The following is a 17,569-nucleotide window of genomic DNA, read 5'->3' on the forward strand; positions in this document are numbered from 1 at the left end:
TTATTTGGTCAAAAATATCGTGAGATTTGATTTTTTTTCCTATCACCCAGCGAAAGCCTGCGTTTCACTTCATCAGCACTTCAACCTTTGTTCATATCGACTAATCCAAGCGCCACTCACCCTGTCTTTGTCGTCGGCCACGTCACAGAGAACATCGTCCAGGTCGAGGATGCCGCCGTCGCCGTGCTCCAGCCGGTGCACCAGCAGCCAGTAACTGGCATCCTGGGAAACGGAGAGGAGAGGAGAGACACATGGTCAACACACACAGAGCCAAAAACCAGGTGAAAATCAAGCACACGCAAAACTGTTGTGGCAATTAAATGGGTTTGAATTGCTCTCATCCAAACAGACATAATGTGCATAACATGATAATGAGGGTAAAAAAAGAAATGTTTGATATTATTATGCTAAAGCAGCAGAGAAAGGCAGGAAAAAAGGTTCATATGAGAAGTGATTAAAAGGGTAGTACAACAATTTGAGAGGCAGCACTGAGCAGAACAAAATGAGGTATGCGAAAAAAGCTTCAATCCAATACAAGTCCGTCTGTACAAACGTCAAAAAGGACGTTCACTCTAGAGGGCCCGAGGGGAAGCCCAGCCATAGCTACTGTGTAATTGCGTCCAATTTCTTGTCAAATGTTTTGACATGAAAAACACACGCGAAGGTCACATAGGGTTTAGTAGAAGAGGGGAGAAAAAGAAAGAAGTGCAGATGTGGGTAGGGGATGGGTGGATCAAAGCAGAACAGAGCAAGAAAAAAACAGAATAATAATAATAATAACTTTTATTTATATAGCGCCTTTCATGAAACCCAAGGCCACTTTACAGAATTACAGTGGCTATACTAAGGGAGGTTGTCGGCTGTGGTGAACAGGTGGTGTTTGAGGAGTTTTTTTAAACCTGTCCAGGGATGTAGCATTGCGGATATCTGCAGGGAGGGGGTTCCAGAGGGATGGGGCTGCAACACTAAAGGCTCTGTCTCCAAAGGTACAGAGCCTGCTGTGGGGAATGGAGAGCAGGCCAGCGTCTGAGGACCGCAGGTTTCAGGGTGGGGGTGTATGGATGGAGGAGGTCGGAGAGGTACTGTGGGGCCAGGGGCATGGAGGGATTTGTAGGTGAGAAGAGGATTTTATAGTTGATGGGGGACTTAATTGGGAGTCGGTGAAGGTGGACGAGGGATGGGGTGATGTGCTGCCAGGTCTTGGTGTGTGAAGGAGTGGAAGAAAAGTGAGGCGCTCTATTTATCAGTATTCATACCAAACTGCAGCTCAACGTGCTTTACACACAGCATTATGATAGATATTATAAAATGAGAGGGCAATGAAAAGGTATAGTATTCCTTTCATCACAGTAAACACTGTCATTAATGGGATTTACAGATGCTAGATAATTCTGAAAATTCACCTCAGCGTCTTGACATGAAAAACGTGCACAGAAATATAAAAAATTACTGCAGCAATAAAGCCAAAGACAGAATGCTTCTAGTGCAATATGTGCAAGTGTGCATCACATAAAATGTGTAGGTACTGTGAGTGTGTGGGCATCATTTGACAAAGTTATGAGTCAAGGCGGGACTGCTTGGGTTTAACTCGCACACAGCAGCGTGTTACAGCCTCATTAGCCACTTGTGCCGTTTCCAGTCCATTGCGACACATGATGCTCAATCTTAAACAAAGGGTACTAGACACATTACACAGGTAGGGGTAGAAACACTTTAAATCGCAAAGTAACGCAAGATAAAAGGCTTCCCTGGGAGGAAGAAATGGAGACATTTGAAAAGGCAAAAAGAGAAGAGTAAAAAAAAAGGAGGTGGAAGAATGGAATAGAATGCCTTTTATTGTCACTATACACATGTACAATGAGATTAAAAGCAACTCCTTTTCCAGTGCCAACATGTACGTAAAATAAATATAACATCTGAGCCGCTATATACATATACAAAAATGTATATGGTTTTATATACAGTGTGATATGCAGTGTGGGTTATTGAACATTATTTGAATATTGCCCTATAGCGGTGATCATATTCAATGAGTAATAGAAGACTGGCAAAGGTACAGAAAGATGTAGAAGAAAGAAAAGATAAGTAAATGTGTTATTGGGGAGGAGTTATTAAAAGTGAATTAAGTAATGAATATTGTTTATTTCAATATTCTCTGACTTATTATATTGTTAGTTAAGTGTTTAGATTTTGGTTGAATTCTTCAGACTACGTACAAAAAAAAGGCCAAGTATGTTAAATCTTGTAAATTTAGGATGGGAAACACGCTACAAATATTAAGTATCACTGTCCACGCTGCTCAAATGAAAGGGGATCTAAGGCCAGTGCAAACTGTCCTCCTAAACAACAAAAGGGACAAGACTTGTAAATGTGTGAATCCCTTAGATTTTATCATTTTAAGTTGGTAAGATGTAAGACTAAAATTACAAGGGGAGCAACAGAGCCACAAAAATGACAGCATGTAACAGCAAAAGGGGAGAGAAAAGGCTGCATTAGTACGGTCTATGCATGCTTTCCTGTCAGCTACATTCACAGAGCGTCAGACTGCCGTGACACATGTCATGGTTTGGGACAGCCTGTGTCACCGTGTGTAACCCCCGACACAGAGACCCTGTGGAGTCCAGCTGATGGAGCGCAGCGTGAAAATCTGAATTTACACAAAGATCCCTATCTAGGGCTGCTCAATTATGGAGAAAAAAAATATAATCCCGATTATTTCGGTCAATATTAAAATCCCGATAATTTAACACGATTACTCGTTGACTTCTGGAAAGATGTCGCAATTATGGAACTTAAAAAACAGTGGAAAAAGTTAAATTAATCAACAGTAAAAAAAAAAAACACCTACAACTGTGAAATTTGCCTTTATACTTGTCCCATTTAAATTTTTCCATTCAGAACACAAGAGAAAATAAGAGTTTACTTGCAAAACGGAATGAGCTAAATAATAGTTTTTCTCGATTATTCTGTTTTTGCAATCATTGGGAGCCAAAGTCATAATCACAATTACATTTTGATTAATTGCACAGCCCTACCCCTATCCCACTGGGAATTCCCAGTACTTTGATGAAACCTGTGAGGTTTTTAGTTTGTCCTTTTTTTTGTAGGCATATCCAGACCAGAGCTTCTGCAAATCAAAATTTTGCTGCAAAGTTCTTATCTGTCACAGAAATGCAGGAAGTAGCCAACGTTCATGAGATCTGCTAGACAACAAAGCAATGCAAACAAATTACTGTGTGTGTGTGTGTGTGTGTGTGTGTGTGTGTGTGTGTGTGTGTGTGTGTGTGTGTGTGTGTGTGTGTGTGTGTGTGTGTGTGTGTGTGTAATGGATTTAATCTTGTGAGCTTGTTTTTTCAAGTTGCTACTGTCTGTCATTTCGTTTCCAAACTATTTAAAAGAACAGGGCCTGCTTTTCCAACTGTACTTTTCACAGTCCAAAATCTGTCGGTTACGCATCGCGGGAAAAGAAGCCACAAATCACTGCTTTTAATCCAATTCATCCGAAAAACATTTTAGTTTTTGTTGTATGGAATGAATTGAGACATCTCCGGGATATCTTAAAAAGCCAGACAATTTCAATTATGGCACAAGAACACTGACAAATTCTATGATAGGTCACACAAAACTAATAAAGTGATTGATGCACTTTTTAAAAAGTAAAAATGTGCCCAAACATTAAGCAGATAAAATTTAATTATAAAAATATTTGAGCTATAATTAAAAGACTGTCAGATACAGTATGTGTCACCTGTGCCCTAAAATATCTGAATGGAGCACACAAACAACAAGAAGACATGAGGATGCCAGACTGGAGACCTTAGTTTACATTTAAAGGAGTGGTGTTGTGATGGTGTTGATATATGTGCGTCTGTGAGGGCTTATTATGTGTGGAGGTTGCTTATATCAAGTTTATAGTATGTGTCTGTTGGGACTGGGCAGGGCAGGCCACATCAAAGAGTGCGTCAAATATTGTGTGTCAATCTGTGGAGCCAAGTTCATTTGGTAGAAATAGCTCACAGCAAATGTCACAATGCCAAAACTTTGACAGGAGACTGAGTCACATAGTAAACAAAGTTATAGTATGCCATGCCATGCCATGCCATGCACGCACGCACGCACGCACGTCGTTTAAGTGCCTAAACTTAACGGTCGTCGCCGCATGACGCTCACTTTTTGTTGCATACACTTTTCCTATTATATCATACTCATCGTTCATGAGAAGGAGTTTACTATTCACACGTCCAGCAGTTGCATAGCAACCTGATTTTTCATTTGGACCCGTATTCATGGCCCAAATTCTCTCTCTTTTAGCTCCGTCTTTGGTCTCCACCAAAATCTGAGGGAAATATCTGTCTATTTAGCTGCTAAATGCTCCCCTGCTAGTTCCTACCTGGGTCTCTGTGCGTTGTGCTTTTTTTGTTGCAATTTTTTCTATTGTTGTCTTTTAGCAGTGAGATGAGAGCCTGCAGCGCCGGCATTGGCCCTCATCAGCCCAGCAGACCTGGAAGCAGGCCAAGGCCGAGACGCCAGCTGCTGCGGGGAAACCCAGCAGCACTCCAGAACAGACAGACAAACTGCTGCTCTGCAACAGCACCGTGAGAACCAAGGTCCAGGTCATGGGCTCATATTATTATTATTCTTCAAAACGGGCATTAAAGTAACTTAAAAGTAACTATTGAGTTACTTTCAAGTAACTTTTTAAATGCTCAAATATGACCCCACCTCCACCCCTCTTTAACGGAACTTAAAATACATGTGCATGTTCAATTATTTATGATAAATCGGAATATTATAATGAAATGGACACTTAATACAATACATTATTAACAGAAACAATGTACACAAATCTAAACTATTTTAATGTTGCTGTGGGACAAAGTGAGACTAAAAACGAAAATAATATAATGTCCGCAACACTGCTTTAAACTCCCATATTTAATATAAAAATGCAACGTTTCGACCCAGCTGGGTCTTCTTCAACCATTTGCCTGAAGAAGACCCAGCTGGGTCGAAACGTTGAATTTAATATTAAATATGGGAGTTTAAAGCAGTGTTGCGGACATTATATTATTTTCGTTTTAAGTATTTTCATTTGTCCTGCACCTGCCAGAAGGTGGGATGTGCACACAGTTACTTTTATAAACAAAGTGAGACTAGCCTCCAATCAAATGCCATGTATGTAGATATTATGTTTATATAGTGGATCGATACAAATAATACAATAGATGGTCGGAGGGCGGGCAGTCGGACGTGCTAACCTGGAAATGGTGACCGGGATGAGCGCGGCGAACAGCCTCTCAAAATCTGACCACAATCTTTTAAACTGACCTTTGTCGATCTGAAACTAGGACAGATTCAGCAACTGTGTGGCCTATTTCTCAAAACGTGTTTTTCTTCGTAAAATATGAGATTGTATTCTGAATGAGCAGCCATTAATGCCCGTTTGTAACATCCGGGAGCAGCCAGACCCACGTGACGCGTTCGTCCAATCAGCTGCAACTACGCATGCTTTCAAACACCCGCCCAACTCTACCTTTGATTGGCTTACCATTAAATTTTACTCAACCTCAGCCAATCGTCAGCATTTATGCGCTTGTCTCGTCCACTGCCCACCAACCAAGGAGGAACAGTAAAAAAAAATAAATAAAAAAAAAATAAAAGTCTCTCGGCTCAGAGATCTAGTTGGTCTGATGAAAAAAACTGCTCCCCCCTCTCATTCCCCCTGTTTTGACGTTTCCCTCTGTGTGGTGCATAGTAAGAGATTTTGGACAAAGCCAGAGTATATGTACTGACGCAGGATATTCTATAGTGGAACAAGAACTTTATTCATTTATTAAAGAAGACACCTGAGCACAAGCCCACAGTATCGGCTAATCTCTAGAAAATACCATTTAAGATTTTTTTTTTGGCCTTTATTTTTGACAGGACAGCTGAGACATGAAAGGGGAGAGAGAAGGGGGAATGACATGCAGCAAAGGGCCGCAGGTTGGAACCGAACCTGCGGCCGCCGGGTCAAGGACTGAGCCTCTGTATATGGGCGCGCACTCTACCAGGTGAGCTACCCAGGCGCACCCTTGTATGCTAAATTTTATTTAAAATAATTAATTTATACAATTCAAGCAGATTGGTTACAGCTATAAAAAAGAAAGAAATTTAGTTAGCAATCATAAGTACATTGTAGCATTAAAATAAAGTAACTGTCAGACGGTTTATATTACAAACAGGAAGCAGAATAATCCCAAACGAGAGGAGGACAAGGGGAGAACCATAGAAATCAAATGTATTTCTATGGGGAAAACAATCCAACTCGGATTCTCAGTTCCCAAACCAACACGACAGAACACACAACAGCAGTCCAGAACTCAACAAGCCTTTTTCAAATCAAAGCACAGAATGGTTGTCCAGCACAATAAACAGTCTAAATGTATTATGGCAACACGGATTCTAACCAATTCCTCATACTACATACTAAGAGCACAGGTACAGCAGGGCGCTGCACACTAACCAAACAGCCAAATGTCTCTGGAAGACGTAGACTGTCGGTTGTCGGATGAGAGCGACTACGAGGCTGAAAAGAACTTGAGTGACGGCGAAAATGATGACGACGATGAGTCCAATTACCTGGAGCTCGTCCAGCTGCACAACAACCTCAAGTGCTTTGAAGACATCTACTACAACAACGCAATGATGGACCAGCAGGTAGGGTCGCCAATACCTCAAACTACAGCTGCAACTATTCCACATCTGTAATAATAATAATTGCGATTAACAAGATAGTCGTCTCTTTCAGTCAAATTTAAAAAATATTTTGAATTTATGCATTACTTTTTTTAAAACAAATTAAAGTTTTGAATGAATCCCAGGGCATAGCTTTTGGTTCTATCCCAGTCATGTGAACAAGATAATGTACACTAATACACCGCCTATGAAGTAAACCACACCTCTTTATTATCATAAAAAGATATTTTCTAACTGTACCCCCCTTGTAATTGTTGCTGCTATTAATGTGTATAGGGTCAAGTGTCAACAACTAACAATTGAAATAATAAAAATGTATAGTCTGACCAATAATCACTTATATAATTACAACTTTGCTAAGGCTGGGTGATACTGAGAAAATTCGATATCACGATGTTCTTGACCAAATACATCCATGTCCATATTGCGGCGATATTGTCGGTTTGACTATTGGTGCTTTCACAAAATATTTTTTACAGTGAGATTTTAGATAAGTAATCAGCTATATACTGACTATGTTTACGTGCATGCACAAAAATAGTGCGATGTTAAAATATATCTGCAATTCTTCAAATGATATTCCCTCAAAATGTTGAAGATTTTGTTAGTATGTGCTTGTTATTATCAATTTAGACAACGTAATTGTGTATTACGATATCTCGATAGATGATTTCATCACGATAGGATTCCATTGAAAGACGATAAATTATATTGAATTATTGTCCAGCACTAAATTTGGCATATCTCAACAAAATCAACAATTACCAGTCAAACGCCTCAAGACCTTAGCTAATGTTAGCAATTACAATACAACTTAATATGTAATAACTGTTGGAGGCCTACCTCAAACTGATTAATCTATCAAGTATTCTTTCATTTATCTATTATTAATTCATGTTGAAAAATGATTCCCAACAGAACACTGAGAGCGAGGACTGGCCCAGCTTTGACTCGGACGTCGAAAACTCAGAGCTGGGTCTCATGCAGGAGTTCCTGGACCGCTTTTTGGAAGACGGGTCCTCCACAGACTCCTCTTCTTTTTCATCTGCGGTGACGTCGCACGGGGATGGGCTGAGCTCGCGCAACACCGAGCACTCCCCCCCGAGCAGCTTCCAGGACGGCATGCAGCTGTATGAGGAAGTAGTCACCACGTCTTCCTCCAGCTCGTCTGCTTCCATAGAGGATGTGGATCCACAGGATGCAGACCGTACAGACCACCAACAGGATGGAGTCGCAGAGGACCAGCTGTGAAGCTGTAAGCGACTATCTAATAAACAAGTGCTTTGTTAGCTTTATGCAATTGTCTGCTTATAATGTCGAACTAGAGCTGGGCTATATGGAAAAAATCCAACAGCAAGATATTTCTGATCAAATACATCGGTCGATATTGTGGCGATATTTTAGGGTTAACTATTGTGTTAATTTTGTCACCTATTTTTAATTTAGTCTTAGTCTTATGCCAAAACATTTTGTTAGTCAAGTTTTAGTCGACTAAAAGTGTCGCCATTTTAGTCAAGTTTTAGTCAAAACATTTTAGTCTTTTTTTAAATAAATTATTTCTGATAACCATTTCAGTCAAATAGTTATAAAAATAAATAAATGATATAAAGTTATATAAATATTGAGCCTCTTCCTTATTTCACCAGTAAACGACAAAAACAACCAATGCATGGGAAAAGGATATTTTACAATAAAATAAATGCAGCACGAAACTGGCGAGGCGTATTTCAAGTGAACGCAACACGTGTTGTTTTTCAGACAACGGCAGCTGCAGACTGTCGTACGTCTCGTGTTGGAATCCTCCACAGTGAAATAGAGACAAACCTTTACACCGTTTAGCTGTCAGCATTGTAACCCTTTTATATATGTCAATGATTGTAACCGTGTTTACTCCAACTGCTAGCTAACGGTAGGCTAACGTTACCTGCTGCCAAGTGTAGTGTTAACTAGCGCCCCATGCAGCGATGTTTCGGTTGCCTCAAACGTCCGTTTAGGAGCATCAGAGAGAAGCGCAGGCATTTAAGTGGCACCAAAATCTGCGTTGCTATTCGGTCCGGTAGATAACGGTCGTTAAGGCACCTGTCGGTGCCGTAGCACCGGGTCTCGGTAACAGCTGAATATTCTATCTCATGATGAAAAAGTAGAGACGATTGTAGACGAAAATGAAGAGATTTTATCTTAGTTTTTATTTTATGCAAAACATTTTAGTCTCGTCTTTTTTCGTCAACAATAATGCATGTTAATTTAGTCTTAGTCAGCGTTTTTGGACATTGCCGCAGTCTCGTCATCGTCTTGTCTTAGTCATGGAAAAAAAGGTCGTTGACGAACATATTTAGTCTCGTCTCGTCTGACGAAATTAACACTACCCAAATGCTTGCTACGGATGCGAAAAAACGCAGAAAATTGAACCCATTCAGAATTTCTTTTATGCCGGATGGAATGTGTGAACATGATTGACACAACGTGAGGTCGTGTTTATTTTTTAACGTCCGAAAATGTCGGATGTAAATTTCGGACTCAGTGTGCAAGGACGTTAAAGACGCATAATAAAACAGCTACAACAGTCTGGTAAGTTCAGAAAATGACATCACTTTACTGTAATGCAGCCTTTAAAACCAGGAAAAGACAACACTTGTGTCATATTACCATATCCAACATTTAAGACCATATCTAGCATCATATATCGATGTCGATATGATATCGATATATATCGCCCAGCCCTATGTGGAACCATGATTTTTAACGTCCGATGGTGTGTTTGACTTTAATGCAAACGTGGATCAATGTTTGCACACCACCTTCACTGCACCTGTGACGCCACTTCTTCTTCTCAGGTAGTTCGGGGCAAATCTGGACAAGGATGCAAATTCTATGCAGTTTGTTTAATCTATCATTGTCCATGTCAGTAAGAATTGATTTAATGTTACATATCTAGAAAAGAAGAAAAGAAATGCATGCTTTTGCTATTTTTTAACAACCAACATGGATTTCTTGGCAAAATCTAAGTAAATTGCATTACATGAACTACAGACAACCAACCTTAAGTGCATACATTGGTTTTCTGGGGGGGCGGGGTTCTCTGGGGGGTTCTCTACATGTGCAGCAGCATGACGCTCTATCACTTAAAAAGCAGCAGCAGTCAAGAAAAGTCTAACAATACATCATTTGAAATGATCACTGCTGTTCATGTTTCCTTCTACCTCTCTGATAGTATCTCCCATCAGTTTTCTCTTTTTTGTACAGCCTTTTCATCCTCCCTTACACCTTATTCTACCTTTTCTTGTGCACCATCAAACATTTCCTCTGTTCTCCAGTCTCATTCTCTAACATTTCCGTCTCACTCTCCCTTCCCATCTGTGTCCTTATGAAACTTTAACAGAATGCCGTCCTACACTTGACACACATTATGACTCGTTTCATATTCAAAAGCGCTGCAGTGAGTCCTCTCTGGGAATCCTCTTCCTATCTATCCAGCTCAATAGAACCCTGCGCTGCTGCATTGACGTGGGTTTACAGCAGAGCAAAACGCATTTCTTGTCTAACTTAATTTGCAAGTTACGTGTGGCACCGTTTTGTGCTCTCTGGAGTGCTTCCCATCGATAAAAAATGCATTTCGCTGCAGCCCTCTTCCCAGCCCCCCTCTCAATACGGTTAGAATGGATGGTGCAGAAAACACACGGAAGATCTGAAAGAATAATTAAGTGATTGCAGATTTAGGGTTTAGAGCAGGGAGGGGTTTGATTTTACACCAAGGCACTTAAACGTTAAGTGACGCCCTCAGTATCCATCTTTACCTAAGACAATGTGACACTTATCTTGCGGTGATGTAAAAACACACACACACACACACACACACACACACACACTCTCTGTGTTCCAGCACATGCTTTATCCTCACAGCAGGCAACACTAATTAACAATAGATTAACAACATACAGTATGCTTATTGTCACTTAATATTGTGTGTGTGTGTGTGTGTGTGTGTGTGTGTGTGTGTGTGTGTGTGTGTGTGTGTGTGTGTGTGTGTGTGTGTGTGTGTGTCTTCTTGTAGTACTCAGGAAAAATGGGTAGTTTCAAATCCCTTATGGACACTTTGTCAACTTAAAGGGCCAGTTCCACTTTGCATAACAGGATCTATATATTCTCCTTTAACCACAAACGGCATCAAACAGCAGGAGACCTCCACCAAAACGACCAGTTTCATTTTAGTTTCTATGTTTACTAGAACATACAAATGAACTGAGGGAGAAAGAAAAAAGTGCTGTGATCTTCCCTGTGATCTTAAATCTTCTTACAAAAAGGAGGAAACAAATGTCAAAAGGCAAGGTTGAGAAGTCCAAAAGTGAATGGTAAGTTATGGAAGTACTGTAAGTAGTTACTATAAAATAAATTATATTTCGGTTTTCCAGTAATGGACCATTGTTTGCATTCATGTCAGCATAAGATCAATGAGGTCATCTTCAACGGTTCTCTTTGTGCTGCTCAACGGAGGACTGTTGTAACGGCAGCTCAGGTGTGACTGTAAAAATATCAAGTGAAGAAGCTGGAAAAGCTGGTTTTTGAAGCAAACCCTCCCTGGATAAACAAAAAAAAATCAACTCCTACGTGTTTCCCCAAGGCCTTAGAGAAGATCTTAAAAAGAGCTAATATCTTGAATGCTTGTGAAAAATATGAGTATGCAATTTGTCACTTTTTTAAACCGAGAATAACTGACTCCTTCACATTTTACATCCTGTCTTTATCTAGCAGACAAACATCTCTCTGCTCCGCTTATCAAGCTTGACATATGCCCTCTCATTATCTTCTGCTGGTGGGATGTGTGCTCAGCCACGGCTACACGCTGCACGTCACCTCCGCTGGCGGGTCAAAGCGAGGCCAAGGTAAAGAACAAAAGACCTTTTCATTTATGTCTCAATGACACCAGTGAGAAGAGAGGAGGACATTGGGAAATGCCATTCAAGTGCTAGGTGATGGGTGAACAGCCACAGACAGATGTCTGTGTGTCAGGGTGGCGCGGTGACCAGGAACTACAACCTTTGCTAGAGCATATTCACACAGGTACAACATGTGGCATTGTTAAAAGTTTCAAAGGGCTGGGTTAAAATGAATGGATTCTCCAATTAAAACAATCTTTGTTTGTGTGATCTGACCTAAAAAAAAAAAATCCCCAAATCGATGTTTTAATATCTGCCTTTTCACCATGGACATATGGGTATCACACCACGGTATGGGAGGTTGGCCACTATGTTTAATTTGATTTCAATTTCAGGATGTTGCGGGATGCCCTGGTAGCTCACCTGGTAGCTCACCTGGTAGCTCACCTGGTAGCTCACCTGGTAGCTCACCTGGTAGCTCACCTGGTAGCTCACCTGGCAGCTCACCTGGTAGCTCACCTGGTAGCTCACCTGGTAGCTCACGCGCCCCATGTACCGCCTCCCAGGGGTTCAAATCCAACCTGCGGCCCTTTGCTGCATGTCTTCCCCCTCTCTCTCCCGCCCTTTCCTGTCTACGGCCAAAATCCTCCCCCCCACCAAAAAAAAGAAAAATCAGGGTTGCTTCTTGCTTGTACAACTTAAAGCAAAAGTTCTGAGAATTTATTTTATATCCATGCTAAATTGATATTGTATCTGAAATTTCCCTAAACTGATTCATATTAAATCGAACCGGAAATGTAATGTAACCAGGACCTTGTGAATGGGAATCTATTCAGGTAATCATTTGTGGTTAGGATTGTAAGAAAAAAATATATTAATGAATTAATATATTTTTTTACGTTAAAAAATATTCATGTAAGACAGTGGTTCACGTTTATGTTGTGTTTAAACCCCCTACCACTAGATGGCTATGCTGAGACACACCACTAGTGGCCTCGCCCAACAGTGCCTGACTTTGTGCTAGAAGCTAACAACGTAGCTATGGCTGAACTTATAATAATAATAATCCCAATATATCGCCTTATGCACAGTATCGAAATATATTGCAATATATTGAATCGTGACCCATGTATCGTGATATGTATCGTATCGCCAGATTCTTGCCAATACACAGCACTATTTGTGATACCCAGCCCTAATGTTGCAAAATACAGACAGAAATTAGAACTTGTGTGTATGTGTGTTTGCTATCTCTGTCAGTATTTACATTACTCCGACTGACCACCATCAGTCCGGCCCGACCCAAGTGCCAAACATTCCTCCCCAGGTCAGAGCCAAGTGCAATTCAAGGGCCTGGACTGCTGCATTTACTCTGTAGAATTAACCACTGCCCCGTCCTGCTGTGTGTATATGTGTGTGGGGCAAAGGCTACTCTCCTTAGTTATAAATATTTATTCTGCATGGGAGGGAGGGGTGAGAGGTTTAATGAAGGTGACAGGCCACAAAAACACAGCAGGAGGAGAGAAGAGAGGCTGCATCCAGAGCCCAGACACTTCCTCACTACACCTGTCTTCTTCTCTCAATGTCTTCCTTCCTCCATGTGTCCTTGTCTCTCTGTCTCTCCCTGACTCTGTATACTTTTACTATCAAAGATCTTAATAACAAGTTATAAATGATCAAGGTTAAAGCTGTAGTGCGTAACGTTTTGATATTAATGAACGTCTATTACATTCAAGCCATTGCCAAATGAGTTGCTACAAAGCTAATTAAGACTAGACTCCGCTCCACACAACTCTCTCTGGATTTCTTAGTATGGTAAAAAATAACGTTAGTTATGTATATCTTGTAAGTTTGCCCTCTTCTGGACATAATGTGCGAAAGTAGTTATTCCAATAGTTCCAACCTGTGTGTTTTTCAGAAGGAACCTTCAATCGTAATTTTTGACCACTTTTGACAGCTCTGTGCGTTTTGGATTGATCAGATGAGATGAAATATGAAAGGAACCTTGGGTGTGTTGTTTTCCTCACTCTTGTTTCCAAGCTGAACAGCCAATCGGATGAATCGGCTGTTCAGCCGACGGTCGACAACCGCAGACGGACCCAAAAACAGGCCGACGAAGGCCGACGGCGCGGGACACGCCACACAGACTAGGCTGACGGTTGGTCCGAAGGCCGACCGTCGGCTTGGTGCGTCAGGGCCTTTAAATACAACTTGCTCCATTAAAACCATTGCATTGAGGCCCATGCTCAAGGCCCTGCTTCTCTAATATTCAATATATCCATGGTTCACCATTGTGTCCTCCCATCCAACCGTTCAGCTCTACTTATCTTGCGGCCGTTCTCTCTCAGAAAAACAGAAACGGGGGGGGAAGAAAACCTGAGGCGGAAACCAGAGAGAAACGCTGGCAAAAGCAAGCACCTCAATGGCATGGAGCCGCACACAGAACAATGTCGCCATTCAGAGTAAGACGTGCATCTGATCAAAACAGGCAACCGCTCAACAGTTTAACATACTATGCTCTAAAAGTAGTCCTAATTACACCGCCTACGAGCAGACATTAAAACCAAGGCAGGTACCATTAATCAGCACGTTAAGCTTCAAATGGAACAAACAAAAGAGTCTTTGCTTCAGCTTGAGAGAAACAGACTTTGAGATCCTCGTCATATGAACGACTCATCTGATGAAAAGCATCAGAGAAGAATAATCCGAACCAAAAGGCAAACCTGGGACAAATTCAAGAGAACAAGAGGACCTGACATGTGGTGCAAAGGTAAACAAAAGAGGAGATTTCAGCCTGTAGCCTTATTAACATAATGAATAATGAAGACATAGCATCCACTTTATCTTCCACCTCCTGAGCAGTGAACCCAAGGGAGCCTGAGAGGAAGAGAGGATGGAGAGATGGAGAGGATGGAGAGAGGCAGCGTGCAGGGCTGGGAAATTAGGAGGACACACAGGAGAGAGGAGTTGAGAGGTTTAGGAGCCTGCATTTAGCCTCCAAACAAACTCCTCAGTCATCGTGATGGATATTTCATTAAGCAAACGCTGTGTCTTCTTCTCAGTTATTCTACACAGAAAACTGGATCCCATCACAGTAATTTGGGGGTTTTAGAGCCTCACGTTGGCTGCTGGCGGAGATTAAACTGTATAATCTTCTTGTATGTGTCTCCTTAAAGAAAGAACCTTATCAAACACACACTAGAAACCATGCACACGACATCAAGATGGATAGAAACCAACAGCTACTCACAAAGGTCTAGGCACATTTACATTTCCAACACACAGCAGCTGGGTTGGCTAAATGATGAGCGGTGAAGTGTATGTGATTTGCAGTAAAAAAACACGGCCATACACACACACACACACACACACACCTTTATCAATTAATTTGCTATCAGCCCCTGCTGCAGCAATAAGCAGCTTAGCAGGGTAGGCAGAGTAGAAGCATTCAGGATCAACAGCTAAACACATTGGGCTAGATTTACTAACACTAGCGCAGTTTGCGCTGCGTCCGTTTATGCGAGTTCGGTAATAGCGCACGCTATGCTTCCACAGTTTGCGTAGTATTTATCAACCCTGACACCATCAGGCAATCAGCGTCTTTCTCCGCCCACTATACCGTAAATTGCGCCGTAGCAAAGCGGTACTGTTGCTATGATACGGCTGAGTGCAGACTGTGATATTCCCACTGCTGATGCTATGACTCTTTGAAATGATCCTGATGCCAATATTTGTAATGTAGCGAGGAGTTTAACAACTGCTGGAATGGGATGTGAACGCTGAGTGGGAGATTCAATTTCATCTTTGATTTCTTCCAGTAACTCTAATATTGCATGTCTGCTTGATCTGTAACGCTAAATGATGTTGTGTTCACTGACAAAGTGTGATTCTTCTGTTAAAAATATTTTCAGCTCGCGTCATGTCTTCGTCTTGCTCAGATTGCTGTTGCCGATTTCACCAGCGGCATAAAGGTCTACGAGGAAACTCGATTGCGGCTGGTTTAAAGAGGCGGAGAATTTCCCCCCCAGAATAGAGGGCTCTTACTGACAGTCTTTGTAAACACCACGGAATATATAATTAGGTGCACTTTCGCTTATCCTCCCACCTTTTGGGTGGAACTCCCACTTTCCCCACGACCCTCCCACGAACGCATATTGAAAGCGCAACTTGTCTCTTCTCGCTCATGTGGCAGACAATCTGCCATTTTACCCAAGTGCGCCCTGTTTGTAAATAGCCCGCATCGGTTACGTCCGTCTTTGCGACCAATTAGTGCCTGGAAACAGGCGCAAACGGCTTGATAAATCTAGCCCATTGTCTTCCAGCGCATCGCCGTGGCGACCTTCAAGCAGGTTGTATGTTAACTAGCTGATACCAAAAACCAATGGATCAGAGGGGGGGGCTGGTGTTTTCTCACCAAACACAGAGTAGAAAGAGATAAGAGCAGATAGGGTTGAGAGATAATCTCAGCTCATTGACTGTACGCTTCACTCTTTTTTACTACTTGTTATGTTATAAATGAATTTGATCATTTATTTACATATTTATTAATAACCTTAATCTGTCTATGTATACTCTTTGTCCATGCTAACCACATTTTCACTTAGTTTTAACAAAAGTGACCAGCTGCCAATCATTTGTCCATTATTAGGCTATGTTTACACGGAAACGATCTGAAGAGAAAACGCAAAAGTGGCGTTGCGTTATCACTTTTTATTCTGCGTTTAGACGAGCGTTATGGAGGGGAAATCTGCGTGCATATGGTGACGCAAAAGTGTGTGAAATTCGATGTAGTATGCACTCCAGGTGACTAGGTGGCACTGCCACACAACACCACCAAGGCACCCACCTGCGTAGAACCTTCCTTCTACTTCTCTCCTTAGTAGCGCCAAACCAAAACATGCCGAAGCGAACAACAAAAGCTCGTCTGGAAAGACGAGGAGGTGGAGTTGCATGTTTGTCTGATGATGACCGGCACAATTGACCGTGATAAGCCACAACACAGCACCCACGGGAGCACTACCAATACCCTGAGCCTCGCGGCCCTTCAGCCGCTGCTTGAGAGCGAGAGGCAGCGGGCAGAGGAGGCTGAAGCAGACCCTCCTCTGCCCGCTGACACTCGCTCGCTCTCTCTCTCTCTTCATCCGTAACGCTGTCGCCTGCTCTGGCTCAAATGAATAGCCTACATATCGTCATCGAACTATAACAACCTTATCCACATTGTTGAAATCATTTAAATATTGAGCCATTACATTGAAATTCTAACAGGAGCTTATAATTTCTGTAGCCTACTCCCTAACAACAGACGCCTTTTTCTCGTCTCTCTCCACGCCGCTGTCTTCAGACTTTTGCGTTTTTACCCTTTAGACGGTAACGCGACGGTGGAGCGTTTTTAAGATTTCCACTCTGGAGGGTGGTTTCACTTTTTTGCGTTTTTAAGCCCCAAAAACGCCGTCGCCGTATAAACGAAAGGCACATCCGATAAAAATATTTTTTCGTTTTCACCCGAGAGCGTCATCGTGTAAACAGGGCCTTAGTCTTGCTGCTAGGGCTGCAGGATATGAGGGAAATATGCCATAATGCTGTTGAATATCGCGATAACGATATTACGTGCGATGAATAAACAGATAGTGTTCTTAGTTCTGCTGCTTTCAGTGTTCTGCTAAAATACAAAAAAACTGCTTGTTGAATTTAAAACAAATGAAAGGAAATCATTTCTAACATTCAACAAATTGAACATTGAATTGAACATAAAAGGGAACTAAACACACACTAAACACTAAAAAAGAATGACAGCGCAGTTTTCTACTGATACTCTATCAAAATCTTGAGTGCCTTTCGTGATATGTCGCACCCTTTCGCGATGCGTTAATTGCGCCTGTTGATATTGCGATGACGATTAAAAATAAATAAATTATATATATATATATATATATATATATATATATATATATATATAT

At 41.5% G+C, this 17,569-nt stretch overlaps 1 protein-coding gene across 6 annotated transcripts in view; it reads right to left on the reverse strand.

The window, feature by feature from the left end:
- LOC120567663 (partitioning defective 3 homolog) overlaps positions 1–17,569 on the reverse strand; it is a 351,607-nt gene that overhangs the window by 297,804 nt on the left and 36,234 nt on the right. For all 6 annotated transcript variants that reach the window (XM_039814627.1, XM_039814626.1, XM_039814628.1 and 3 more), the window contains exon 2: positions 121–222. In XM_039814627.1, coding sequence (XP_039670561.1) covers positions 121–222 — 102 coding nt within the window. The remainder of the gene's footprint in view (positions 1–120; positions 223–17,569) is intronic.

The sequence above is a fragment of the Perca fluviatilis genome, chromosome 11 (genome assembly GCF_010015445.1).
Source record: "Perca fluviatilis chromosome 11, GENO_Pfluv_1.0, whole genome shotgun sequence".
In the NCBI taxonomy this organism is placed as follows: Eukaryota; Metazoa; Chordata; class Actinopteri; order Perciformes; family Percidae; genus Perca; species Perca fluviatilis.